At 43.6% G+C, this 27,901-nt stretch overlaps 2 protein-coding genes across 10 annotated transcripts in view; one reads left to right on the forward strand and one right to left on the reverse strand.

Moving 5' to 3' along the window:
- The window catches only part of abi1a (abl-interactor 1a), a 114,558-nt gene extending 113,217 nt beyond the window's left edge, over window positions 1-1,341 (forward strand). For all 9 annotated transcript variants that reach the window (XM_055652082.1, XM_055652104.1, XM_055652130.1 and 6 more), the window contains one exon: window positions 52-1,341. In XM_055652082.1, coding sequence (XP_055508057.1) covers window positions 52-227 — 176 coding nt within the window. In that variant the 3' untranslated portion in view covers window positions 228-1,341. The remainder of the gene's footprint in view (window positions 1-51) is intronic.
- On the reverse strand, window positions 1,342-27,887 carry pdss1 (prenyl (decaprenyl) diphosphate synthase, subunit 1). Its single transcript, XM_055652152.1, has 11 exons — window positions 27,686-27,887; window positions 23,023-23,090; window positions 18,830-18,962; window positions 15,565-15,692; window positions 13,410-13,551; window positions 10,519-10,630; window positions 10,327-10,436; window positions 9,176-9,256; window positions 8,968-9,081; window positions 7,093-7,173; window positions 1,342-1,843 (listed from the first exon to the last, which is right to left on the reverse strand). Exons 1-11 carry the CDS (start codon window positions 27,842-27,844, stop codon window positions 1,703-1,705), a joined length of 1,269 nt encoding a protein of 422 aa, XP_055508127.1. The 5' UTR covers window positions 27,845-27,887; the 3' UTR covers window positions 1,342-1,702.
- Window positions 27,888-27,901: the final 14 nt, after the last annotated feature.

Raw genomic sequence — 27,901 nt, forward strand, 5'->3', positions numbered from 1 at the left:
ATGGTGGTGGTTTTGTCATTGTTTTATAACATCTCATTTTCTTTTTAACAGTTGTGGCAATATATGACTACTCAAAGGATAAAGAAGACGAGTTGTCCTTCATGGAGGGTTCAATCATTTATGTGATAAAGAAGAATGATGATGGCTGGTATGAAGGTGTCATAAATGGAGTTACTGGTTTATTCCCTGGAAATTATGTGGAGCCTATCATGCACTATGCAGATTGAAGAAAACCTGTATCTTCCTTCCTCCCCCACAAGGCCAGCCTGAGCATATTGGGGTGTGGGTTCATTGAGGAGGTTTTATTGGAGTGTTTCCAAGGATGCCATTACTTTTGAGTTCAGCATGAATACTGACATGATTAGATTGAAAATGCAACTTCAGACTGGCACAAAGTGAAAATGCAAGTGCTGATTAAATTTGTGAGACTTGGTCATTCCTAAATTATAACTAGTGCTTGTTGATAGCATGCATAAAAGTAAACAAATTTATGTATTGTAGCTAATTCAATTATTTTTTAAACCTGAAATGCTTCCAATATGGTGTAATTTTCATTTAATCTGTGAGCACTCAATTGTGATCTCATGAACTGTCACATGAGTCTATAAAGTTATGTGGATAAAGCTTGGGTGTCTTCTAAACAAAGTATGTTAGTAATTTGTACTTAACAGGTTAAACATTTTGTATGGATAAAATTTACATAATGAAAAAAATCATCTGTAGTCACGAAGTGAACCAAAGTGTAGTCTGGTATGTTGTCAGTTCATTTGTACAGTGGAAATTGTCTGGATCATTGGGTTTATATAGTTCTGGTCAATTTTATTGAATAGTTTACTAACCTTTAGAATAGTACTCCTGTTAACATCTTACAAATTATTAGCTATGTTCTAATTTGGAAACAGGCAATTCTACTGTACAATTATTTTTTTTAAGAACAGTTTGACACCTGGTTCAGCTTTGAATGATTGTTCTTATTTCTTTAAAGCAAAGCAGCATTTATTTTAAGAGTATTACTTAATTATTTAGTAAGTATTTGAATTATGTCCTGAAAGGCTCCAGATTCCATTAAATCAGTGTTCAGTTGTGTTCCTCTAGTAGTTAGTGTTCTTTGAAATTAATGCTTCGTGGTGAAGCTAATAAGAAACCAAGAATCTATTGTGCATAATTTGTAATCAAATTGATAAAGATCAACTGGCATATATCTTGACCTGTACGTAAAGAGAACAAGACCAGTGGTAATCCAGTGCCATATTGAGGCATTCTAAAAATTCTTGTACCACACTTTTCTAATTTTCTAAAGTGCTTGAGCCTGATTTAATAAAAAAATATGTACAAACAAAATGACAGCTAAATTTATTTGTTTTGAAAGGGCACAGTGGTGGGGCCAAACATTATAATGCTGAGGCTTTCTTATTAACTTCTGCCTTAAGATGTTTTATCAATTGTCTTAAACAATGCATTCTTTTAATTTGTATATAACCTGTTAAAATTGTATGTACAGTCTTTTATAATAAATTCTTCAGTATAAAAAGTTTGCATGGACAGCTAAGATTTGAAGTTGTACAGTATTCAAAGGCCATGGGTAGTCACCAACACAACAACAATTTCTTAATCGTGGCTATGTACATGGTTAGTTCAAAATGTAAACAGTTTTGATTTTGTTCAGTTGTAATCTCAATAGCTGCCAGAAGTGGAGAGGCTTTTACTTGTGCCGATTTAGTACAATTTCTGCTAGTTGAATCAAGGCATCTCTTTCTGGTGAAGGATGCAACATGGAAACCTGTCGAATGGCTTCTTGACAATATTGATGTGCGAGGTAGCAGGTTTGCTGAACACCATCACTCTAAATGAAAAATAGGAAATGTATTTAGATCAGTGATCAATGGAAACGGTTCTTTGGCCCAACAAGGCAAACCAAGCAAGTCCCATTTGCACAGATCACCCATATTCCTCAGAACCTTTCCTACACATAAACGCCTCAACAACCTGTGTCAGCTTGATCCCTTTGCATTACCTTTCCCCTCTAACCTTAAATCGTTGCCCTCTAGTTCTTGATTTCTTACCATGAGGGGAAAAAAAACAACATCTAGACCCCTCATTGTCATAAATAAAGATTACTCCTCAATATCCTATACTCCATGGAATAGTTCTACTTCTCCCAGTACCCCAGTCTCTTGTGTCCTGACAAAAATATTTTCTGTACTAATTCCTACATATCCCCAACTGATTCCCTGATTGAAGTGTGCCATAAGGGGGGGGACTATGTACTTGTCCTCCTCAGTTTCTGTTACCCAACACTCCAGATCCCTACCACTCACTGAAAGTTCTATTCTTGTTTGAAGTCCCGAAACGCATACTCTCAACGTTTTTTCCGAATTAAATTCCATTATCATTCCTCAGCCCACTTATCAAGCTAACCACTATCCTGTTCTAATTCTTGATTACCACCTCTTGGCTGCAGCCTTAATCATGCCATTATCTTCTCATGCAAATCAATGGATTCCATGTGATCTAACCTTTCAGTGCAGTCTCAAAGTCCATACAGACTATGTCTACTGCCCTGAACCTTGGTTACTTAAATACCAAGGCAAGACATCATCTCCCACAGGTAATGCTGTGCTGACCATCCCTAATCAACTCGATTTTCAAAATGCACACAATCTTAAAAGCAGAAAATATTCAGTGAGGACCTCACCTCTGGCTCCACTTGGGCCTTGACTACTATCTCCCTAGCTAATCATTTCCCCATGATATACTTAATCTCTTCAGATTCTCAATCTACCCATCCAAAGCTATCTCATGACCCCTTCTGCACTCCTGATTTCTGATACTGAAGTAAAAGTCCAGTAATCCTTTGATATAAATAGGTAAGAGGCAATTCAATCTTTTGGATTATTCAGAACCAGAGTGATAACACTAGGCCCATTGAACATTAATACATTTAAGAATGGATGTTGGTCTATTAAAAGGTTAGAACCTTAACTTCCCACTTGAGATAGGTATTCTTGCCAACGACTCATTGACAAATCTAACTCCACTAAAAAGACAGTCAAATTAAACTGTCCACAACAATTGTAGCCATGAAAGCATTATAGCACATTTTTGAAGCTGAAGTTGCTCAATAGGAAAGGCTCTGCTATTGTAGTGGCTTGGGCAAATACAATTTGTAATTGTGCACAATCCCTTTCTGAACAGAATCTTTTATGTATAGGCACTGCAAGTCAAATCTTAGTCTCATTAATCTGTTTTGTACTTTTCCAAGAGAAACAAGGCAATTTTGTATTTCTATATAGAGATACGTTTGACACACAAAGCTGAAATAACTCAGCGGGACAGGCAGCATCTCTGGAGAGAAGGAATGGATGATGTTTCGGATCGAGACCCTTCTTCAGACTAGTCAGGGATAAGGGAAACGAGAGATATGGACAGCAATGTAGAGAGAGAGAGAGATAAAGAACAATGAATGCAAGATATGCAAACAAAGTGATTATGATAAAGGAAACAGGCCATTGTGAGCTTGTTTGTTGGGTGAAAACAAGAAGCTGGGGAGGGACACAGAGAGGGAATGCCTGAGTTACTTGAAGTTGGAGAAATCAAGATTCATACCACTGGGCTGTAAGCTGCCCAAGTGAAATATGAGATGCTGCTCCTCCAATTTGCGTTTAGCCTCACTCTGACAATGGAGGAGACCTAGGACAAAAAGTTCTGTGTAGGAATGGGAAGGAGAATTAAAGTGTTTAGCAACAGGGAGATCAGGTAGGTTCAGACAGACTGAGCGGTGGTGTTCAGCGAAACGATCACCCAGTCTATGCTTGGTCTCGCCGATGTATAAGAGTCCACATCTTGAACAACGGATACAGTAGTAGGTTAGAGGAGGTGCAAGCAAACCTCTGCCAAATCTGAAATGATTGTCGGGGTCTACAGACACTCTCCTCCACCTAGCGGTTTCTTCCTTGACTGAAGAACCAACTAATCCCCGTCTAGATACTCTCCTCCGCCTAGCGGTTTCTTCCTTGACCAGAGAACCAACCAGTTCCCGTCTACAGACACTCTCCTCCGTCTAGCGGAGCTGGTCCTTACCCTTAATAACTTTGTTTGACTCCTCCAATTTCCTCCAAATATAAGGCGTAGCTATGGGCACGCGCATGGGCCTCTTTGTAGGGTACGTCGAACAATCCTTGTTCGAGATGTACCAGGGCCCCATCCCCGACCTCTGCTACATGTATCTACCTCTGCTACATGGACGACTGCATTGGTGCTACCTCCTGCACCCACACACAACTGACTGACTTCATCCATTTCACCACTAACTTCCATCTGGCACTCAAATACACCTGGACTGTTTCCGACACTTCCCTACCATTTCTTGACCTCACTATCTCCTTCGCAGGCGATAGACTTCTGACCGACATCTACTATAAACCCACTGACTCCCATGGCTATCTAGACTACACTTCTTCCCACCCTGCTTCCTGTAAGGACTCCATCCCCTACTCCCAATTTCCCCCGTCTACGCCGCATCTTCTCCCAGGATGAGGTGTTCCACACCAGGGCATCGGAAATGTCCTCATTCTTCAGGGAACGGGGGTACCCCTCTTCTCCCAAAGATGAGGCTCTCACCAGGGTTTCTTCCATGCCCCGTAACACTGCTCTCTCTCTCCCCACCCCCCCCCCCCCCCAACAAGGGCAAAGTCCCCCTAGTCCTCACCTTCCACCCTACTAGCCGTCATATACAACAAATAATCCTCCGTAATTTTCCCCACCTCCAACGTGACCCCACCACTCGCCACATCTTCCCATCTCCTCCCGTCTGCTTTCTGCAAAAACCGCTCCCTCCGTAACACCCTGGTCAATTCGTCCCTTCCCACCCCCTCCCCGGGGACTTTCCCTTGCAACGGTAAGAAATGCTACATTTGTCGCTTTACCTCCCCCCCATTGACTCCATTCAAGGACCCAAGCAGTCGTTCCAGGTGCGACAGAGGTTCACCTGCACCTCCTCCAACGCCATCTATTGCATTCGTTGCTCTAGATGTCAGCTGATCTACATCTGTGAGACCAAGCGTAGGCTTGGCGATCGCTTCGCCGAACACCTCCGCTCGGTCTGCAATAACCAATCTGATCTCCCGATAGCTCAGCACTTCAACTCCCCCTCCATAGCCAGAGAGAGGACCACCGTAAATTGGAGGAGCAGCGCCTCATATTTTGCTTGGGCAGTTTATACCCCAGCGGCATGAACATTGACTTCTCCAATTTCAGGTAGCCCTCGCTGTCTCCTCCCCTTCCCAGCTCTCCCTCAGCCCTATGGCTCCTCCTCTTCCATTCTTCTTCCCGTCCCGTCCCCCCACCTACATCAGTCTGAAGAAGGGTTTTCGGCCCGAAATGTTGCCTATTTCCTTCGCTTCATAGATGCCGCCGCACCCGCTGAGTTTCTCCAGCACTTTTGTCTACCTTCAATTTTCCAGCATCTGCAGTTCCTTCTTAAACCATTGTCGGGGTCCCTGGACAGTCGACAGAGGAGGTATAGGGACAAATGTTGCATCTTCTGCGGTTGCAGAGGAAGGTACAATTTAACTAGTGGATTGTGCAGGGAACGGTAGAAAGGCAGAAAGGGGTGGAGTTGGGAGGTTGTGACTAGTATTAGGATCCCATTGGAGGTGGCGAAAATTAGGATTGTGTTGTTGTATGAGACAGCTGATGGGATGAAAGGTAAGGACTAGGGGGGACTGTCTCTGTTGCGACTAGGGTGAGGCGGAGCACCGAGAGGACGAAACATAGAAACATAGAAATTAGATGCAGGAGTAGGCCATTCGGCCCTTCGAGCCTGCGCCGCCATTTAATATGATCATGGCTGATCATCCAAACTCAGTATCCCGTACCTGCCTTCTCTCCATACCCTCTGATCCCCTTAGCCACATCCAACTCCCTCTTAAATATAGCCAATGAACTGGCCTCAACTACCCTCTGTGGCAGAGAGTTCCAGAGATTCACCACTCTCTGTGTGAAAAAAGTTCTCCTCATCTCGGTTTTAAAGGATTTCCCCCTTATCCTTAAGCTGTGACCCCTTGTCCTGGACTTCCCCAACATCAGGAACAATCTTCCTGCATCTAGCCTGTCCAACCCCTTAAGAATTTTGTAAGTTTCTATAAGATCCCCCCTCAATCTCCTAAATTCTAGAGAGTATAAACCAAGTCTATCCAGTCTTTCTTCATAAGACAGTCCTGACATCCCAACGAGTGAGGACATCTCGGATATCCTGGTATGGAACACCTTCTTGGGCGCAGATGGGGGTGTAGACGAAGGAATTGGAAGTTGGGGATGGTCTTTGCAGGAAACGGGGTCGGAAGAAGTGCAGTCAAGGTAGATGTGGGAGTCAGTGGGTTTGTAATAGATATGTTAGGATTTACACTAAATATTTAACATTTTCATTGTTTAATATCAGATTTGATGTTCAACTTGACTTAAAGCTAAAACTAAAATGATGTACACTGAAACCAATGGAGACGTGGTCCAAAGTGTTACAGGTTAACTGATCAGCATCCCCATTCTTGGTGTTCCCATAACGCCACTATAAACAAGCTATTAGCCACCGACTCCAATGGGCTGACCATACATGGAATAAAATCCAGACAGATGTATTTTATATGGTGACAACATATTAGCATCATTACAGTATGGCTTGTGTAAAAGTGATCTGTATCCTCAATCATGAAACTGGTTGGATTTACCCCATCCAGCTAGTGGTCAAATGATCTCACTTGCAGCCCAATACCATGACTACCCCATGCGGTTTGGTTATTATAATCACTCATTATCCTTACAGATCCCTTTCTATTGATCACATGTTTAAGATGCTAAAAAATGACCCCCAACTTTTTAGTTTCATGCAATCTTACTGCAGACAGGTCTTCCCCAGGAGCTTGTTCATAATGACTGATCACATCAAGTATTTTATAAATAGGGATTTATGGAATTCTGACCCAGCATCCAACATCAGTGTGGAAATAGAATCACAAGGATAGCTGATTAATAAAGGATTGACTACAAATACATTACTCACTTCCTGGAGAAATTATTTTTTGAATTGATTCTTACCTGTTGGACATATTTCCAAGCCAGATCCACATCCCCATCTGAACTGAAGCGCCTCAATATCAAAGCATGTAGGTCTGGAAACTTAAAAAGATGAGCACTTTAAGTTTTCAGATAATTCATGTCAGTTCTTTGTTGATAATCAAAAGATTGATATACACTTATTTATCTGCCTCTTATAACTTCCAACTACCAAACATCTTAAAGGATCAGGTAGTACTTTATCTCACATAATTAAGAAAATTGTGCATTTACTGCACGTGTACTCCAGGATTATCTGTCGTGCCCTGAAAGAGAATGTTCCAGATGTGATCTTGAATAAACAATGCTACATGAATCCAAGGAGATCAGATTAAACTTTTCACAGCAGCAAGCGGCTGCCTCCCTTACCCGCTTATTTAAAAAAAACTCACTTTTACGTTGTCCTTTACACAACTTTGTAAAGATGATGCAATATAAATATCACGATTGATGCATACCCAAACTGCTTTAAAAATAGTCAATTTTTTTTTTGAAATCTCAAGTTTCAGTCTGAGGGAGAAAAAAAATCAATCGAATTTTCACTGTGCAAACAAAACTTACTTGATTTCACTCCTAAATTTAGGAGTAATTAAAGAATGTATCACTGCCTTCGTTTTTTGCATTTTCTTTTACTTTCCCACTTTCAATCCTGATTAACTTAACCACTAAATGGCCTCTTCAACAGCTTATTGTCATACCTAGAAAGAGTGCAGAAGATTTACGAGGATGTTGTCAGGACTTAAGGACCTGAGCTATAGGGAGAAATTGGGCAGGCTAAGACTTTATTCCTTGGAGCACAGGAGGCAAAGGGGGGGGGATCTTATAGAGACGTTATAAAATCATGAGAATTGATACAGTGAATGCAGTTTTTACCGCGGGTAGGGGAAAATCAAGAAAATTAGGAGAAATTCAACAGGAATCCAAAGAGCACCTTTTTTTACTCCAGGGTAGTGGAACGAGCCTGGGGAGATAGTTGAGGCAGGTATGATAGCATTTAAAAGACACTGTACATGATTGGAAAGGTTTAGAGGAATTTGCAGGCACTTTGGACTAGCTTACATTGGGCATCGCTCAGCATGGGCAAGTTGGGCTCTAGGGAGTGTTTCCTTGCTGAATGACTCGACAAACTCTGACCTCGCCTTTTCAAAGTTTTTTTTGGTTTGAGATACAGCTAGGAAACAGGCACTTTGGATTGCCATGCTGACCATCCATCACCAGATAACACTAGTTCTATGTTCGCTCACCATCTCATCCACTCCCTACACACGAGGGGCAATTTACAGAGGCCAATTAACCTACAGGCCTGCACATCTTCTGGGATATGGGAGGAAACTGGAGCGCCTGGAGGAAATCAACAGCGAGAAGATGCAAACTTCAAAGAGACAGTTACTGAGGTCATGAGGAAACTTGGGTAACTGGCTCTGCAAGACAACTCTACCAGCTGCACTACCGTGCCATCCAAATATATTCCTTTCTGTTCATTCCTTCTTCAGTTTCTGTACAACTTATAACTTGTCCTCTTTTCACAGTTCTGATATTTTAAATCAGAAATGTTAATTCCATTTTCTTGCCACAGATGTATTTTTGGGCTTTTATTTCAGATTTCCAGCATTTGCAGGATTTTCTTTTCATTGTGCATCCTTAATTCAAAGTATTCAGATATGCATTGAAGCTAACAAAACAATTGTAGATTCCAATACAAAGATCCCCAAACTCTGTCTGGTAAAAAAGGCACAGGCATTTTAATGCATGTAAAATCCATTAAAAAAACCCACTGAAAACTGATGTAGAATCACACTTTTATTTGATTGTGATGATTAATTCTAATGCATTTAGAAATAATATTATTCACATTACCTGTTGGCAAGCAAACAACACTGGGCCAGTTGCCAATCCAAGCTTTAGATCTGCTGCAGTTGGTTTCCCTAATTGATTAGTGGATGAGGTGAAATCCAGCATATCATCTACCAACTAAAACAAATAGATATTAGGAATACATTTTGAAAATAATTGTCATCTTGAGCACAGAATGCTATAATATATTGGTATTATAAATTAGGATTACCTGAAAAGCTATCCCAAGGTTTCTCCCATATTGATATGCAATTTCCTGGACTTCTGAATTACAATTACCAAGTATCGAGACCTGGATTTAAAAATCAATAAGTATAACTATAATTCATGACTTAAGTTTGTACACCAATAAAACTTGGATTTTTAAAATGGTAGGTTGATTTTTGCCAATTTCATTCAAAAACAATTTATTGTACACTTAAGTGTCAGAGTTATACAGCATGACAACAACCCTTTGACCCAACTTGTCCATGCCATCCAAGACGCTAACTTGACCTAGTCCCATTTGCTAGCCCATAACCTTCTCAACTTTCCTATCCATGTACAGACCAAATGTCTTTTAAACATTGTAATTGTACCCCCTCCATTGGCAGCTTGCTTACTCACCACCCTCTATAAGGAAACATTTGCCCCATGATCTTAAATAATTACCCTCACCTTAAACATGCCCTCTAGTCTTAGATTTCCCCAACCTGGAGAAAAAAATCTGAATATCCACTTTGTCAATGTCTCTCATTATTTTGTATGGCTGGAAATCCCAAATCAGAGACCAGTTTGATTCCTCATCTAGGTTGAATTAGCCGATCCATGCTTCAAAGGCTATGATCTACTGTGTTAATTCTGTCTTTGCAATGAGGGAGACAGTAGGAAGGAAATCAGGATTTCCATGCACTGATGAGTACAGGCACCAATCAGGCCCAACTACAAATAAACACTTAATATTATGCATATTCTGGCAAGGTATTAATTCAGTAAGGTATTAAAGAATTCATTGCTGACCGTGGAACTGGAATCCACCATCAAGGCTGGGTCCTCAAATGGAGAGATGGAGGGAAATAAACAATTTAAGACCAGGAAAAGGATCAGGTGAAATAAATTATTTTCAAAATTCAATCCTTATTCAAGTCTTTAAAAGCCATTTAAGACGTGGTCAGCTAGAATGACAAAACAGTTGAGAGATATATTTGAGGAGGAAACCAAGTATTGAACACTTCATTTTTTTTTTTTTAAGTATACAAAGTTTTGAAATGGTCAATACTGGTTATTAGGACAAAAAAGATAACAAAATCAAGCACATGAACATTACAAAATCAACCACCAAACATAATTCCAGTTGTTTTACTTAAGACAGAACGTACATACTGCTTTACAACTGTTTGCTATAAGACTTGCAGTTTTCTTAAATGTTTTCTCAAGGTAATGTACAAATCTCTCATTCTCAGTTTCTTTGGAACCCAGCTGCATAAATTCCCCTAAACAGGAAGACAAAAGTACAGATTAATAAACCATTGACACTAAAATTATTTTATGCCATCAAGTTACATTTAAACTAACCTCGTACCAAATCTTCAATTGCTCGAGTGAAAATGGATACTACAGTGGTGTTACCAAGGCGGGCAAGGGCCATGGAGGCTGAAGAGAGAACAAAGTCTCCAGCCAAAATTGCCTATAAAGAAAGGGAAGACAAATATTTCATATATTATCAATAACTCGTTATTGCAAAGCTTCTTGATTCGACTTACCACTCAAAATAAAATAGTAATCTGGTGAAAGCCTTTACACCAAGTAAAATAAAAGAATCCTGGGTGTAGATGCGGCGCATACGGAGGAATTGGGAGTAGGGGATAGAGACATTACAGGAAGCAGGGTAGTCAAGTAGAGTCAAGATAGCTATGGGAGTCAATAGGTTTGTAATAGATGTCAGTCAATAGTCCGTTTCCTGTGATGGAGGCGGTGAGATCTAGGAACGTTAGGGAGATGTCGGAGATAGTCCAAGTGAATTTGAGTGCAGGATGGAAATTAGTGAAGTTGATGAAGTCAGTGAGTTCTGCATGGGTGCAGGAGGTAGCACCAATGCAGTCGTCAATGTAGCAGAGGTAGAGTTTGGGGATAGGGTCAGTGCACACGTTAAACAGGGATTGTTCGACATACCCTACAAAGAGTTAGGCATAGGCTAGGGCCCATAGCTACGCCTTGGGTCTGGAGGAAGTGGGAGGAGTCGAAGGGAAAAGTGGTGAGGGTGACGACCAGCTCTGCTGGGCGGAGGAGAGTATTGGTGGACGGAAATTGGCTGGTTCTGTGGTTGAGGAAGAAAGGCAGGGCTTTAAGACCCTCCTGGTGGGGGATGGAGGTGTCGAGTGACTGGACATCCATAGTAAAGATGAGGGAGTGGGGGCCAGGAAAACGGAAGTTATTGAGACGACGAAGAGCGTGTGAGGTGTCTTGAACATAGGTTGGGAGGGGTTGGACCAGGAGGGGATAGGATGGAGTCTAGGTATGTGGAAATTAATTTGGTGGGGCATGACCAAGCAGAAACAATGGGTCTGCCAGGACAGTTCTGTTTGTGGATTTTGGAGAGAAGATAAAATGGGAACGATAAGGTTGGAGGCTTTAGAAGGCAGAGAGCTGGAAGTGATGGTCAGTAATGGTGCTTGAGATTATGGCCTGGTGCTCATCTGTGCGGTCATGGTCCAAGGATAAGTAGGAGGAGGTGACAGAGTTGTTGCCTGGCCTCAGTCCAATAGAGGTCAGCACGCCAGACTACCATGGACCTCCCTTCTTGGCAGGTTTGATGATCAAGTCGGGGTTGGAGTGGAGCGGAGGGCTGTACATTGGGGGGGGGGGGGGGGGGGGGGGGGGGGGGGGGGGGGGGGGGGAGGGAGTGTTAGAGTAAGGGGAGTGGAAAATTTGAGCCGGTTGATGTTCCGCCGGCTGTTGGAAATGAAAAGATCTAAAGAAGGTAGAGGGCCATGGGGTGGGGGGGGGGGGGGGGGGGGGGGGGGGGGGGGGGGGGGGGGGGGGGGGGTTGTGGGGGGTGGGGGGGGGGGGGGGGGGGGGGGGGGGGGGGGGGGGGGGGGGGGGGGGGGGGGGGGATCCAAGTGGAGGGGTCCATTGGAGACAGGAGAAGCGGTCATCACTGGGTGGTTTAAATCGATTCTTTAAATCTTTTTTTTTTTTTTTTTTTTTTTAAATATTTTATTTTATTAGAAGTAAGCACAGTCATATGGCACCAAAGTGCCTAATATATATTTTCATAATACATTTTATGTACAACTTCTTTTTTTTTTTTGTTACATTGAAAAAAGATGAGAATAAGAAAAAGAGGTTAGATAGTAAAGGATAGAAAAATGTGAAATATATAGTGTGTGAAGAAAGAAAACGAGTAAATGAAGAAAGTTGAGAGAGAAAATAGTGAAAAGAAAAGGAGATCATTATTTATAGTCTAGACCAACCCTCGTCCAGTCCTGAAACAGTTATTTTTTACAATTGTGTTGCACCATATGATTCCAAAAAAACGACGAATGGAGACCAACTCGTTATGAATTGGTCCGATTTATCCATTAGGAGGGATCGCATTTCCTCAAGATGAGCGGTGTCCAACATACTTGCAATCCACATTTTAAGCGTTGGTATTGATGTACCCTTCCAAAATTTAAGTATTAATTTTTTTGCTATTATTAAACCATAATTAAGGAATAGATTTTGAGACGCGTTCAATTTATTCCCATCTTCCATTACACCAAATATAATCATTTCAGTATCAGGTTCCATTCTTGTCTTGAATAATTTTGTAAGTATTTCAAAAATATCATTCCAAAATCTATAAAGTTTTATGCAGGAAACTAAGGAGTGTGTTATAGTTGCCTTTTGGGCTAGACATTTATCACAAGTGGCGGATATATTTGGATAAAATTTGTTCAATCGATTCTTTAAATCCTTTAAAACCGAGATGAGGAGAACTTTTTTCACACAGAGAGTGGTGAATCTCTGGAACTCTCTGCCACAGAGGGTAGTTGAGGCCAGTTCATTGGCTATATTTAAGAGGGAGTTAGATGTGGCCCTTGTGGCCAAGGGGATCAGAGGGTATGGAGAGAAGGCAGGTACGGGATACTGAGTTGGATGATCAGCCATGATCATATTGAATGGCGGTGCAGGCTCGAAGGGCCGAATGGCCTACTCCTGCACCTAATTTCTATGTTTCTATGTGAGGACCATGTAAGCTCACCCTCTCAAGCTACTCAAATGCACAAACTTCAGTTCAAAAACTGTGGCAGCCAAATCATTTTTGTCAGCGTAAACAAGTCAACGATCAACCTAGTCTTATTGCTCAGCTCAAAATAGACAAACCATTGGGAAATGTATTGAACACTATCAGCTAAAATGTATAATATTAGCTATCTGGTTGTTCACTTTTTGACAAATAATTTCCTTGTAGTTATACTCACCTTTCTTTCTCCCCAGATTTTATTTACTGTAATTTTACCCCGTCGAGTTTCTGATCCATCAATAACATCATCATGCACGAGGCTGGCAGTGTGGATCATCTCCACAATCATACCTACAGAATGCTGGCTTTTCAACAATTCCCTAAATAGCACACGTGGAAAGAATAAATAGCACTGTAAATTTTGGAAAAAAAACAGATTCATGCAAAATCCATTAGGCAATATGGATAGATGCATGTTGAAAAAAACCTTGTACTTTCCCATTTTACATGAAATTGCACTAACCCAAACTATAAAATAATCCATTTCAGGCCAATTCCAGATTATAAATAGTTTCCATTTTTAAACAAACTCCCTCAAGTTCATTTTGTCCATACAGGTACTACAAAGTACACGTCACTTTATATAGTAATCATGCCTCCACAGTATTATAATATAGTTGAGGGCCAATAAACATTAACATTTGTTGTCTTCCCCAGCCTCATTAATGGTACAGAATCAGAAAGCTCAATGATTGGTTTGATGGGCTTGGATTATCAGAGCAGCAAAGGAACAGGCCCATTGATCCACAATATCTGTGGCTAACTAATGCCAGGTCGTCTGCCTGCACATTTCTCGCCATTCCCTCCATGTGCCAAAATAAATGCCTCTTAAATGCCAGTATTGCATCTGCCTCCAACACCACCCCTAGCAGAACGTTCCCGGCACCCATCACGGTGAAATCTAATTTGTATTAGTTGGATCGGCAATAGCGGTTAGCAACATTGTCACTGACCTAAAACCCATTAAAGGCCGAGATGAACACATTGCTACAGAATGACTCTACTAAATATTTTTGCAGGAATCAACTAGTTTCTACCCCCCACCCCGCCCAACATAAAACTGGTAAGATGCAAAATAATATTCAGTGATCTATCATGTTAGATAAAACTTAAAGGTTATGATTTTAACTAGCACTGGACAATTTAAATGAGGTACCATATTTTATGTTTTGATTTTGCTTCTATCAGAAGGGTCAGATTCAGTATAACCAAAACTAATTGCATTAGTAACACTTCAGATGATTGTTGCTTGACACAAAGCCTATTATTTCAACTAATCTATACTATTACTAAAACACTTTGACGTGTGTGTGCGTGTGTGTGTGTGAGAATGTCTATTTTCCTATTTTCTTCCAAACGCTAGGCCAATCTTCCCATTTTCACACATTCCACTTACATTTTTCCCGTCGAGGCAATAAACATCTTCCCGTCGCATTCCCACCTATATTTGCACATTTTTTAATTGTTTAAAGTTTTTTTAAAAAGCCAGAAAACTCACCAATTTTGGGAAAAAAAACCCGAGTGACGTCACAATGCAGGACGGGACACTTTGGGAGGGAGGGGCACTCCAGCGCATTCGCGTGGCTGCTGCTGCTGCTAGCGCACGACACCTGGTGCCGCGGGCCCCGGCTGGAGCCGAGCCTGTTGCTCCAGCTGGAGTGAGAGCTGAGCCCGGGACCGAAAAAAAGGCCGCCGCTGGAACCAAGGACAAGCCTGGGTCCAGGTCCAGGCTGAGTACGAGAACCAGGCCGAATTCCAAGCCCTGCTCTACGACCTGGGTAGGTCCTGAGGCAGGGGAGTGAAGGGAAATGAGGAGGAGGGAGATGGGGTGGGGAGTGGTAGAGGGAGATGGGGAGGGGTAGAGGAGGGAGATGCTCCTTCCCTATCTACCATCACTCCCAACCTCTCTACCCCCCCTCCCTCTCTACCCCTTCCTCTCCCCCCCCACCTCTACCCCCCTTTGCCCTCTCCCTCTCTATCCTCCCTTTTACCCCCCCCTCTCTCTATACCCCCCTCCCTCCCCCCAACTTTACCCCCCCCCCTGCCCCCTCTCCTCACCTCCCTCCACCCCCTCCCTTTCTACCCCCCTCCCTCTCCACCCCCACCTCCCTCTCTGGGGATAGAGGGAAATGAAGAGGAAGAGGAGGGAGTGCTGGGGGATGAGGAGAAATGAGCCTCGCTTGCACAGTTGGGGGCTATGCCTGTGATGCAGTATTGCGTTGGCGGAACAGCTCGTTTTGGGGGAACGGGTGAGTTTTGGAATCTTGCGTTGGAGGAGCGGACCCAATGGGTCTGCACTTGGTCTAGTAGTATACAAAATCAACATTACTTACCTGCTCTTGCCATGATGGAGATTACACGCTTTTCCCATTAATATCACAACCATGGGCCGAAAAGCCTTCCCTTTTCCATCAAAATAGTAATCACAGATTTCTTTAAGATCTGAAGACACTGCTAATTGCTGAAAATGTATGACATATTCACAAATTAGAATTAGCAATCATAAATAAAGGCTTACGTATTAAATGTGTTTGAATCCATCAATTATTTCCATTTAGATTTCAGGCAAACACACCAACAAACGAAGGACCATGAATCAAGTTCCAACCATTCATCACCTCCGGTCACTATCATATTAGTCATCTTCTGAAGGTAGCAAGGCAGTTTAAGATAGACACAAAATGCTGGAGTAATTCAGCAGGTCAGGCAGCATCCCTGGAGAACATGGATAGGTAATGATTCAGGAACCCTTTCTCAGATTGACAGTGGGGGGGAAGGAGGAAGAAAGCTGAGAGGAGAAGCACGATAAAGTATGACTGGTAATAGATGAACATAGTCGATGCAGTTACTGGATAGGCAGATTGTTGGACAAATGCCGGAGCTGTGTGAGCCCGAAAGGATAAAATGTTGTCAATTATTAAGCTTACAATAAGAAAATGTTGTGAACTATGTATCCATTTCAAATGGAACAAGTGTGGTGTGGGGGGAGGGGAAGGAAGGAAGAAACCGATCCGATGTCAGCAAGGTTTCAGGAGCATGGGAAGGAGGCTGTTGTGGATTCGCTACTTCAACTTGGAAAATTCAATGTTCAAACCGCTGGGTTATAAGTGGAATCCGAGGGGCTGTTCTCCAGATTGCGTTTAGCCTCACTGGCAACGATGGCAGCCTAGGACAGAAAGGTCAGTATGGGATTGAGAAGGGGAACTAAAATGGTTAGCAACTAGGAGCTCTGGTAGGCCTAGGCGGACCGGGCATGTGTTCGGCAAAGTAGTCACTGAGTCTACACTTTGTCTCTCTGACAGGAGCCCACATCGGAAACACCAGATGCAGTAGCTGAGGTTAGAGGAGGTGCATGTGAACCTCTGTCTCATCCGGAGGACTGCTGGGGTCGCTGGATGGAGGCGAGAGAGGAGGTATAGGGACAGGTGTTACATCTCCTGCGGTTGCAGGGAAAAGTACTTGGGGGAGGGTGGTTTTGATGGGAAGAAATGAGTTAACAAAGGAGTTGCAGAGGGGGCAATCTCTGCAGAATGCAGAAAGGGATGGAGAAGGGAAGATGTGATTAGTGATGAGATCACGTTGGTGTTTGGTGTTGACGGAGGCTGGTGGAGTGAAAGTCAGGACCAGGAGAACTCTATTCTTGTTGCATCTGGGGTGAGAAGACTGCTGGAGGAACAGCTGGGTGAGCATCATCGGTGGAGGCAAAAGGATTGTTGACATTGTGAGTCAATCCTACCCTCCTTAGTGCAACACCTCACACTTGTTCGCATTGCCCCCATTGGCCATTTCTCCACCGATACCTATAAGTAATCCATATCCAGCAATATCCTTTGACAGCCTTCATTGTCCACAACTCCATCACTTTTTGCCATCTGCAAACTTACCAACCCATCATCATTTTCGTCCAAATATGTCAAATATATCACAACAGCAGCGGTCGGTACCAGCACTGATCCCTGCAGAATACCATTGGTAATATACCACCAGCCAGAATATCACCTTTCACCACTACCCCCGACCTTCTATGGATAAGCCAGTTCTGAATCCAAACTACCGAGTCACTGTGGATCCCATACAACTTAATCTCCTGGATCAGCCTACCCGGAGGAACTTTATGAAATGCCTTACTAAAATCTATGTAGATAACACCCACCGCCCTACCCACAATCACCCATGACATCTCTTGAAAAAACCAATGTCAAATTTGTAAGACATGATCTGTCCCACAAAGCCATGCTCACAGTCCCCAGTTAGCCCATTCTCTTCCAAGTGTTAGTCGATCTCATGTCCAAGAATCGCCTCCATTAGCTTTACTACCACTGATGTGAGGCTCACCGGCTTAGGATCCCTTGGATTCTCTTTATATAACCATATAACAATTACAGCACGGAAACAGGCCATCTCGGCCCTACAAGTCCGTGCCGAACAAATTTTTTTTTCCCCTTAGTCCCACCTGCCTGCACTCATACCATAACCCTCCATTCCCTTCTCATCCATATGCCTATCCAATTTATTTTTAAATGATACCAATGAACCTGCCTCCACCACTTCCACTGGGAGCTCATTCCACACCGCCACCACTCTCTGCGTAAAGAAGTTCCCCCTCATATTACCCCTAAACTTCTGTCCCTTACTTCCCTGGATTCTCCCTACTTCCCTTCTTTAAAAAAAGGAGCAACATCAGCTATTCTCCAGTCTTCCAGGACCTTCCCTGTGACTAGAGAAAATGAAAAGTTCTCTGTCAAGGTCTCAGGATTTTCCTCTTGTCTCTCTCAATAACATGAGACAGATTCCATTTGGCCCTAGGGACTTATTTACCTTAATTCCCTTCCACAAAACATACTACAGCTCCTGCTTGATCTCAAACTGCACTAACATATTAGTATACTGCATCTTGATGTCACTTTCCTTCATGTTAATCTCCTTGGTGAATACTAAACCAAAGTACTTCTTTAGAACCTCACCCACATCCTCCGACTCTAAGCTTAAATTTCCTCCTTTATCCTCAAGTGGACCTGCCCTCTGACATGTTACACTCTTGTTTTAAATATATGTATAAAAACTGCCTGGGGGGAAAAAAAAAATCTGCTTTAAATCAGGCAAGCCTTTTAAGGCAGTCACCAGTCTCCCATTCAGATACACCTGCTCCAGAGCCTCATCGGGATCTTGTACATTTTATTTGATGTAACCCGAAACGGTGCAATATGTATATTCATTTTTCTAGGGTTAATTTTTAATAAAATGACGATTTCAGATATCTGGATGGATGCATTAAATTTCCTGCTCATTTGAGAGCGATTCTTGAGTACAGAATAGCAACCAAGGTGAATGGGAAATGTCTTGTTGATTTATGAATGTGAGTTGAACGATACATTTTCCTGGAATGTAGCCCTTTTGTAAATTGCAGAATACCCATTACCCAAATAATCAGTCAACTAGACTGTACTCGGTGAATTTCTTCACCATTTTTATACACTGCCACCTAAATGCTAATTTAGGCAGGAGTTGGCATGTGTTTGTATTATTCTGTCATTTTCATGCAAATTTAATTTACTCTTCATGTTCAAAAAGAAAGATAAAATTCTTAGACAAACTTACCGTCTTAATTTCATCATATAGATTCTTCATATCTTTCTGAGCTAGTGTGTAAGGGTCTTTGTACTGTTTGTCACTCTGCACCTGATTACAGCAGCATTTAGTCCTCGTGGTGGATACAAGTCTGGATGGCGTTCTAGAATAAGAGTATAATTTGTGTTATTGGCTTCTGTATCAAAATCAAATTTGAAAATGTTTTGTATTTCATTTAATCCAAATCAAAAAAGTAACACCTTAATTTATTTTAAAATGGTGTAATAATCAGACTACTGTATTTACCATATTATCAAATAAGCTTTCACAGAATCAAAACCAAAACACAATGCAGCTATCATTCAGTGTGTTATTTAAAACGGCATTTAACTGAATCCCACTCTCTTATCTTTTCCACAATGTACCCCCTTCAAGCTTTAATCTACTTTCTTTTTTAGTTAATTTTTCCACTAACTTTCAGAGAATACTGCAGAAAATGGCAAAACCATTTATTATACAATTAGAAAAACATTAACTCAGTTGTTTTGCCAACTACACTGACCATGTCCTTTTTATTTTTCGATTCTCTGCTAATGGAAATAATTTCTTATTTTATTAAACACTTCATGTTGGGCATTTCTTCAATCTGCTCAAAATGAACTATAGCTTCTCTACCATATAATTTTGCAATCCATTATTCCATTAAACATACACAGCATTCTCTCCAAACCAATGATGGTCTTCCCAAAAGCATGTTACCCAAAATTGATCTAGCCAAATTTCATGCTTAAAGACTTGGTTCAAAGATAATGCTTATGAAAAGTTTCGGTGCAGGAAAAGCCCCCCCCCCCCCCCCCCCACCCCACCCTCACATCAGTCTGAAGAAGGGTCTCGAACTAAAACATCACCTATTCCTTCGCTCCATAGATGCTGCCTCACCCCCTGCTTCTCCAGCATTGTTGTCTACCTTCGATTTTTCCAGCATCTGCAGCCCTCACTTAACTTTTTTTCTCTGTTGTCAGCGGGCAACCTTGGCAGCTTTTTAGGTTGCCAGTTTAAGTGGTCATTTAAGATGGTTTGCGTGACGCGTGCGATAATGTGCTCGGACGAAGTGCATAGCTACCAGTCGGAATTATGCTCAATGAAGCATTCACATGTTATTTCTGCTTCAAATAAAGTCACAAACTAAACATATTCACCATTCAAGACATGATATATACCACAATGACGTGCAGCAAAATTATAATACAGTATCGCAACTCTTTTTACACATTGCAATGAATTATTTTTTCCACTCCCAAACAAAAATGTGGTTGGATTATTCACATCCACTCAGTTCGCAATAGCCAACCTGATCTCCCGGTGGCTCAACACTTCAACTCCCCCTCCCATTCTGAATCCAACTTTTCTGTCATGGGCCTCCTCCATGTCCAGAGTGAGGCCCACCGCAAATTGGAGGAACAGCACCTCATATTTGCTTGGGTAGTTTACACCCCAGCGGTATGAACATTGGTTTCTCCAATTTCAGGTAGTCCTAGCTTTCTCCCTCCTTCCCCTCCCATTCCCAGCTCTCCTACAGCCTACTGTCTCCACCTCTTCCTTTCATCCCCCCCCCCCCCCCCCCCGACATCAGTCTGAAGAAGGGTCTCGACCCGAAATCGTCTATTGCTTCACTCCATAGATGCTGCCTCGCCCGCTGATTTTCTCCAGCTTTGTCTACCAATGGGATCCCACCACTGGTCACATCTTCCCATCACCTCCCCTGTCGGCTTTCCGCAGAGACCACTCCCTCCGTAACTCTCTGGTCAATTCGTCCCTTCCCACCCAAACCACCCCCTCTTCTGGCACTTTCCCTTGCAACTGCAGGAAATGCTACACTTGTTGCTTTACCTCCTCCCTTGACTCCATTCAAGGATGTAAGCAGTCTTTCCAGGTGCTGCAGAGGTTCACCTGCACCTCCTCCAACCTCATCTATTGCATCTGCTGCTCTAGGTGTCAGCTGCTCTACATCAGTGAGACCAAGTGTAGGCTTGGCGATCGCTTCCCCCAACACCTCCGCTCAGTTCGCAATAACCAACCTGATCTCCCGGTGGCTCAACACTTCAACTCCCCCTCCCATTCCGAATCCGACCTTTCTGTCCTGGGCCTCCTCCATGGCCAGAGAGAGGCCCACTGTAAATTGGAGGAGCAGCACCTCATATTTTGCTTGGGCAGTTTACACCCCAGCAGTATGAACATTGACTCCCCTTCCCAGCACTCCCTCAGCCCAGTGTCTCTGCCTCTTCCTCTTCCTTTCTTCTTCCCAACCCCCCCCCCCCCCCCCCATCACATCAGTCTAAAGAAGGGTCTCAACCAGAAACGTTGCCTATTTCCCTCGCTCCATAGATGCTGCTGCACCCGCTAAGTTTCTCCAGCATTTTTGACTACCCATTCACACAAGTTCTGTTATCCCACTTTCCTCACCCACTCCCTACACATTAGGGGCAATTTTACAGAGACAAGTTAACCTACAAAGCCAATGCGTCTTTGGGATTTGGGAGGAAACCCACACGCTTGCAGGGAGAATGTGCAAATTCAACACAACACAGACACAGAGGACAGGATAGATTCAGATTCAACTGTAATTGTCATTGTCAGTGTACAGTAGAGTCAACGAAATGCAGTTAGCATCTCCCTGGAAGAGCGACATAGAGGGGAATTGTCGCTATTTTTCCCATTCCTGGGAGACACGGGGCTTGCGATGTGTCCGCGCCGCCGCCATCTGAATCTGTTGAATCGGAATCTATCCAGAGATGCTGGCTGCTCCATGGTTTGCCTGCACAATTAAAGCATGGAAAAGTCTTCACCCTGCCATAGTTACCCAACCAGATGCGACTAAATTTAAGGTAGCTCTTTTTTCCTCCCCAAGATCCCTTTTTTGCTTAAGTCCAATTCCCACAATACAAAGGGAGGGAGAAAGTGCCCGGCGCCGGCCAGTTGCCGTGGCAGTGCACATGTGCAGATCGGCCGATGATGTGCTGGCTGTGGTTGGGTGCATGTGCAGGGGGAGGATGTGCTGGCCATGGCAGTGTGGATGTGTCCCGGGTGCTTCCCAAGCCGGGCAAAATGACACGGCTTTTAGGTTGCCTGGCGCGACGTTAGGTGGCCATTGGCACCCGGGTAACCGTTAATTTCGAGCCCTGAGATACCAGGGATAAATCTGTTTTCCTATGAAGGAGTGTGAGAACTTATGTTCATCATATAAGTTTGCAGCTTAACTTCTCATCTAAAAGCATACATAGCTCACAAAGCTGCACTGTACTTGTTGACAAAATGTGACCTGGACCCATGAATCTTCACTGAAAAATTGAAGCAAATAGGCTCATGATAAAAGATCATCACCAAAGAAGGATTTCATGAAATTATAAAAGCTTGTTCCTTTTCCATCAAAAAAAAAAAGGAATTTTGTAAAGCATAGTTTGGTGGTACACAATCTAGATAGTGACAAGCTTTGTGTTCTATGCTATCCAATCAAATGCCCAGGACAGGAAGGCTCTGCAGAGAGTAGTGCGTTCAGCTGAACACACCATGGGAACTACAGTCCTTCTCCCCCCCCCCCCCCCCCCCCCTGCAGGACCTATACACCAGGAGGTGCAGATCCAGAGTCATCAAGATCATGAAGGACCCCTCCCACCCCAGCGATGGACTGTTCCAGCTGCTACGGTCAGGCACACGCCTCTGCTGTCACGCTGCGAAAACGGAGGATGAGACGGAGTTTCTTCCCACAGGCCATCAGGACTGTAAACTCTGATCTCACTGGGGCGTAATTACTGTTGTCTTTTTAAAAAAAATGTAAATACTGGTTCTGTTCTGCTGGTCTGCACAATCCCACAGGCATTGCCACTTTCATTTCACTGTACATCTTGTATGTGTATGTGACAAATAAACTTGAAATGAAATCAGATAATACCGTACACAAATACTTTCACACCAAATTCAACTACAATAGGTAGAGCAAAGGAGAAGATCAGTTTGAAGACGGGTCTCAACCCCAAACGTCACCCATTCCTTCTCTCCAGAGATGCTGACTGACCCACTGTGTTACTCCAGCATTTTGTGTCTACCTTCGATTTAAACCAGCATCTGCATTTCTTTCCTGCACATAGAGTGTTCTCAGTTCTCAGTGAGTAGCGCACCAGCTCAACATCCAAATCATTCAAATTATTTTCTTAAAGAGTTCTTACCTCCATGAAGAATTTGGCTTCTTGTGAATGGTAGTGTTTAAATGGATTCTTTGATAGTAATGCAACTCCTTTGAAGGAAAAGAAGAGTTTATTTAAATAAATGGCTAGTTTTGTTTTGAAAGAACAATCATTTCTACAGACTCCCTTTTATCGTCAACTGGAAAAATGAATCAGCTTGTTTTATTACTTAAAGTCTTTGGCTCAGACTTGTTTGTATGTAATGTTTTAATCGGTGGAGACAATGTTACGGCCCGTGAGCAGCTGGAGAGCAGCTAAGGGTTGGCGGTGGCAGCAGCAGGCATGGCATGCAAACGACCGAGGAAGATTTGTGGGCCGGCAGTGGAAGCAGAAGGTCTGGCCGCGGAAGTGGCATGGGGGCAGCCAGGGAGGCAGCGTGGTGTGGGGGCAGCTGGTGCTGCAAGTGGCCGGGAAGGGAGCATGGGAGCAGACAGCGCTCTATGTGACAGGGGAGGCTGCACGAGATGGGGGTGGCACAGGAGTAGCTGGCGCTCCAAGCCATAGTGGAGGTGACACAATCGGTGTTGTGGCAGCTGGCGCTGCAAACAGTGCAGGCAGGGGGTCATGGGGGCAGCCATTGGTAGGCCAGTCCACTATAACCAAAATCCATTACAAAGAGGTCCTTTGAATCTAGGGTTTACTGTGCCTAAAAAATAATTTTGTGGGATGCGGGAGTCATTAGCAATGTTATTATCCAGTCTGATTTGCTTCTGAGTTAGTAGAGAACTTACGTTTTTGAGCTATTATGATGCGTGATAAAGGTATGCCCAGTCTGTTGTTTGTTAAAGTTTTGAGGATTTTGTCCAGTGATGAAAGATCAGAAATACACACCCATAGTAAGAAATTATATAACTTAGTGGGAAACATAGGAGGTAATGTTCCTATCAGCCTATTAACTTGTCTTAATATAATGGGTCGTAAACATGGGATATACCATCAAAGCAGCCTTGTAGCAGGAGTGAAAACTTAGTGCCCTACTTTGTTCTGCATTGTTGAGGTTCCGTTGTAGAAGCTGTATTCAGGAGAAAAATGTGTGCAACATATTCTCATTTATACTTTGTAAAGTATGAATGGCTGAAATTGCAACTTACTCCAACTTCTCGACACTCTTGTTCGAGGGACAACTACAACTATCCCACTACATCTGATATGAATTTTATGTATAATTGAGATTATCTCTTTCTTTTAAACTTGTGAACATTGGTGCATTTGCTTAAATCACTTTCTAAAACAAAAAAAACACCATCCAGTGAATCAATCTGGTTAATCTTTGCTGCACTCTCATTCACAAGAGTATCCTTCCACAGGTACATAGACCAAAGCCCACCTTCCAAGATGGATAGTTATATGGATGGGAAGGGAATGGAGGGTTATGGTCTGAGCGCAGGTATATGGGACTAGGGGAGATTATGTGTTCGGCACGGACTAGAAGGGTCGAGATGGCCTGTTTCCGTGCTGTAATTGTTATATGGTTATATGGCACCCAACCCAGGTGACTATTTGCATGCTAGCCACAGAAGCAGATCGACAATCACATATTACAATCGCTCCACACTCTTAATTTACCCTATACACTGTAAATGGCTCAACTGTAATCACGTGTTACATCACCACCACAATAATGCAGCACCAACTTCGATGGACTGGCCATGTTATCCGCATCCCTAAACAAATCCTGTACTCTCAATTGAAGGAAGGTCGGCTAGCCCCCGGCAGGCCAAAGAAACGCTTCAAGGACAACATCAAGAACAGTCTGAAGAAATTCCACATCACATCAAGCAACTGGGCACACATTGCACTGGACAGGCGCTCCTGGAGGAAATCCATGCAAGAAGGAGCTGCATTTCACGAAATGGAACCACGCCAAGTCACAGAGATACAGCGACAGCAATGTAAAGAGAGAAGGGGGCTCGACGACTATCAATCACCACCAGTCTCCACTGCCCACGTTGCACCAAGGTGTGTGGATCGCGGATCAGCCTCCACAGACCCACAAGTAGACGACCCTATGGAGTGGAGTCATACTTGTTTCGAGTGACCGCCGATGATCATGATTGTCTAGTGTGAACAGGTTCACATTTTGTAGGAAAATATAATTTTTTTTTTTAATAAATAGCAAGAGATTTGGTAGGTGTCATTGTACAGAGGGACTTGAGTGCATGTGCAATGTGAACCGGTTCACGTTATGTTCCATGTATCACCTTTTTGCCCATGTACTCAACTTTATATTTTCCTGAAACCTCCCCGAATCACCACGACCCACTTCGTTTGTTTTATACCAATCAGATATGTTGCACCTGATAGTGATGAACACACAACCATATAACAATTACAGCACGGAAACAGGCCATCTCGGCCCTACAAGTCCGTGCCGAACAACTTTTTTTCCCTTAGTTCCACCTGCCTGCACTCATACCATAACCCTCCATTCCCTTCTCATCCATATGCCTATCCAATTTATTTTAAAATGATACCAACGAACCTGCCGACACCACTTCCACTGGAAGCTCATTCCACACCGCTACCACTCTCTGAGTAAAGAAGTTCCCCCTCATATTACCCCTAAACTTCTGTCCCTTAATTCTGAAGTCATGTCCGTTATGTCAATTCACTGCTCAGCCTGTTGACACTAATTCCAATTGAACAGCACCTTAAATATAATTGTAAATCATTGTAAGATGTGCCAGCGCAATAACCTGGCCCTCAACACCAGCAAAACCAAGGAACTGATTGTGGACTTTGGAAGGAGTAGGAGGGGGAACCACAGCCCCATTTATATCAACGGGTCGATGGTTGAAAGGGTCAAGAACTTCAAATTCCTGGGCGTGCACATCTCTGAACATCTTTCCAGGTCCGAGAACACTAACGCAATTATCAAAAAAGCTCATCAGCGCCTCTACTTCCTGAGAAGATTACGGAGAGTCGGATTGTCAAGGAAGACTATCTCTAACTTCTACAGGTGCACAGTCGAGAGCATACTGACCGGTTGCATCGTGGCTTTGTTAGGCAATTTGAGCGCCCTGGAGAGGAAAAGACAACTAAAAGGAGGAAACACTGCCCAGTCCATCATCGGCTCTGACCTTCCTTCCATCAAGTGGATTTATCGCAGTCGCTGCCTCAAAAGGCTGGCAGTATCATCAAAGACCCACACCATCCTGGCCACACTCATCTCCCTGCTACCTTCAGGTAGAAGGTACAGGAGCCTGAAGACTGCAACAACCAGGTTCAGGAATAGCTACTTCCCCACAGCCATCAGTCTATTAAACCTGGCTCGGACAAAACTCTGATTATCAATAACCACTTTCTGTTATTTGCACTTTACCAGTTTATTTATTCATGTGTGTATATATTTATATCATGGTATATGGACACATTTATCTGTTTTGTAGTAAATGCCTACATTTTCAGTGGGCTTAAGCAAAGCAAGAATTTCATTGTCCTATACAGGGACACATGACAATAAACTCACTTGAACTTGAACTATGGTACAATGGCAGAAAGTCACCGTTTAGCCCATCATTCCTACACCAAGGCTTTGGTGACACCTGACAATTAGTCTTTAAGCACAATCGAATTCCTTTAGATACTTCAAAACATAGAAACATAGAAATTAGGTGCAGGAGTAGGCCATTCGGCCCTTCGAGCCTGCACCACCATTCAATATGATCATCATGGCTGATCATCCAACTCAGTATCCCGCACCTGCCTTCTCTCCATACCCTCTGATCCCCTTAGCCACAAGGGCCACATCTAACTCCCTCTTAAATATAACCAATGAACTGGCCTCGACTACCCTCTGTGGCAGAGAGTTCCAGAGATTCACCACTCTCTGTGTGAAAAAAGTTCTTCTCATCTCGGTTTTAAAGGATTTCCCCCTTATCCTTAAACAGTGACCCCTTGTCCTGGACTTCCCCAACATCGGGAGCAATCTTCCTGCATCTAGCCTGTCCAACCCCTTAAGAATTTTGTAAGTTTCTATAAGATCCCCTCTCAATCTCCTAAATTCTAGAGAGTATAACCCAAGTCTATCCAGTCTTTCTTCATAAGACAGTCCTGACATCCCAGGAATCAGTCTGGTGAACCTTCTCTGCACTCCCTCTATGCAGAGAAGGTTCACCAGACTGATTCCCGCAATAATGTCCTTCCTCAGATTTGGTCTGAAAAAGAAAAGGAAGTATATTCCTTTAATTCCTCTTAAAACGTTATATTTTGATCTGCTTCCTTCACAGTTGCAATGGTGCTCACAGTCTCCGAGCACCTTCCGTCTAAACCGGAGAGAACGACGTCCGTATGCCACAGTTTGCACCTAATCGACCTTGCCCTGGGGCGCGGTCACACTGCAGGCTCCGGTGGGAACCAAAGATCGTTGGTGGCAACATGCAAGAGGATGACATTGCCCTGCGGGGCGCGGTTACACTGCAGGCTCCGGTGGCAACCAAAGATCTTTGGTGGCAACATGCAAGAGGATGACATTGCCCTGCGGGGCGCGGTTACACTGCAGGCTCCGGTGGCAACATGCAAGAGGATGACATTACCCTGGGCGCGGTTACACGGCAGGCTCCGGCAAAGACCCTGCTCCGGTGGCAACATGCATGCAAGAGGATGACCTTGCCCTGGTCTCAACGGCCTCCCTCGAGTCTGTTACCTGCACGCGGCCGCGCCCGCGGGTCCCGCCATCTCCCGCCACGGGCAGCCCAGCCCAGTGACCGTTGAAACCGTTGAAACCGCCGCTCGCGCTCCACACTCCGCCCGCGAACGCCCGCCTCACGTTCCACGCGCGGCAACGGCTCAGAGGCAGCGCCATTTTTGTTGCTACACCGGTTGGTCCCGTCCCGCCCTCAAACCAGGCGAAGGCGCTTGG

The sequence above is a fragment of the Leucoraja erinacea genome, chromosome 2 (assembly GCF_028641065.1).
Source record: "Leucoraja erinacea ecotype New England chromosome 2, Leri_hhj_1, whole genome shotgun sequence".
In the NCBI taxonomy this organism is placed as follows: Eukaryota; Metazoa; Chordata; class Chondrichthyes; order Rajiformes; family Rajidae; genus Leucoraja; species Leucoraja erinaceus.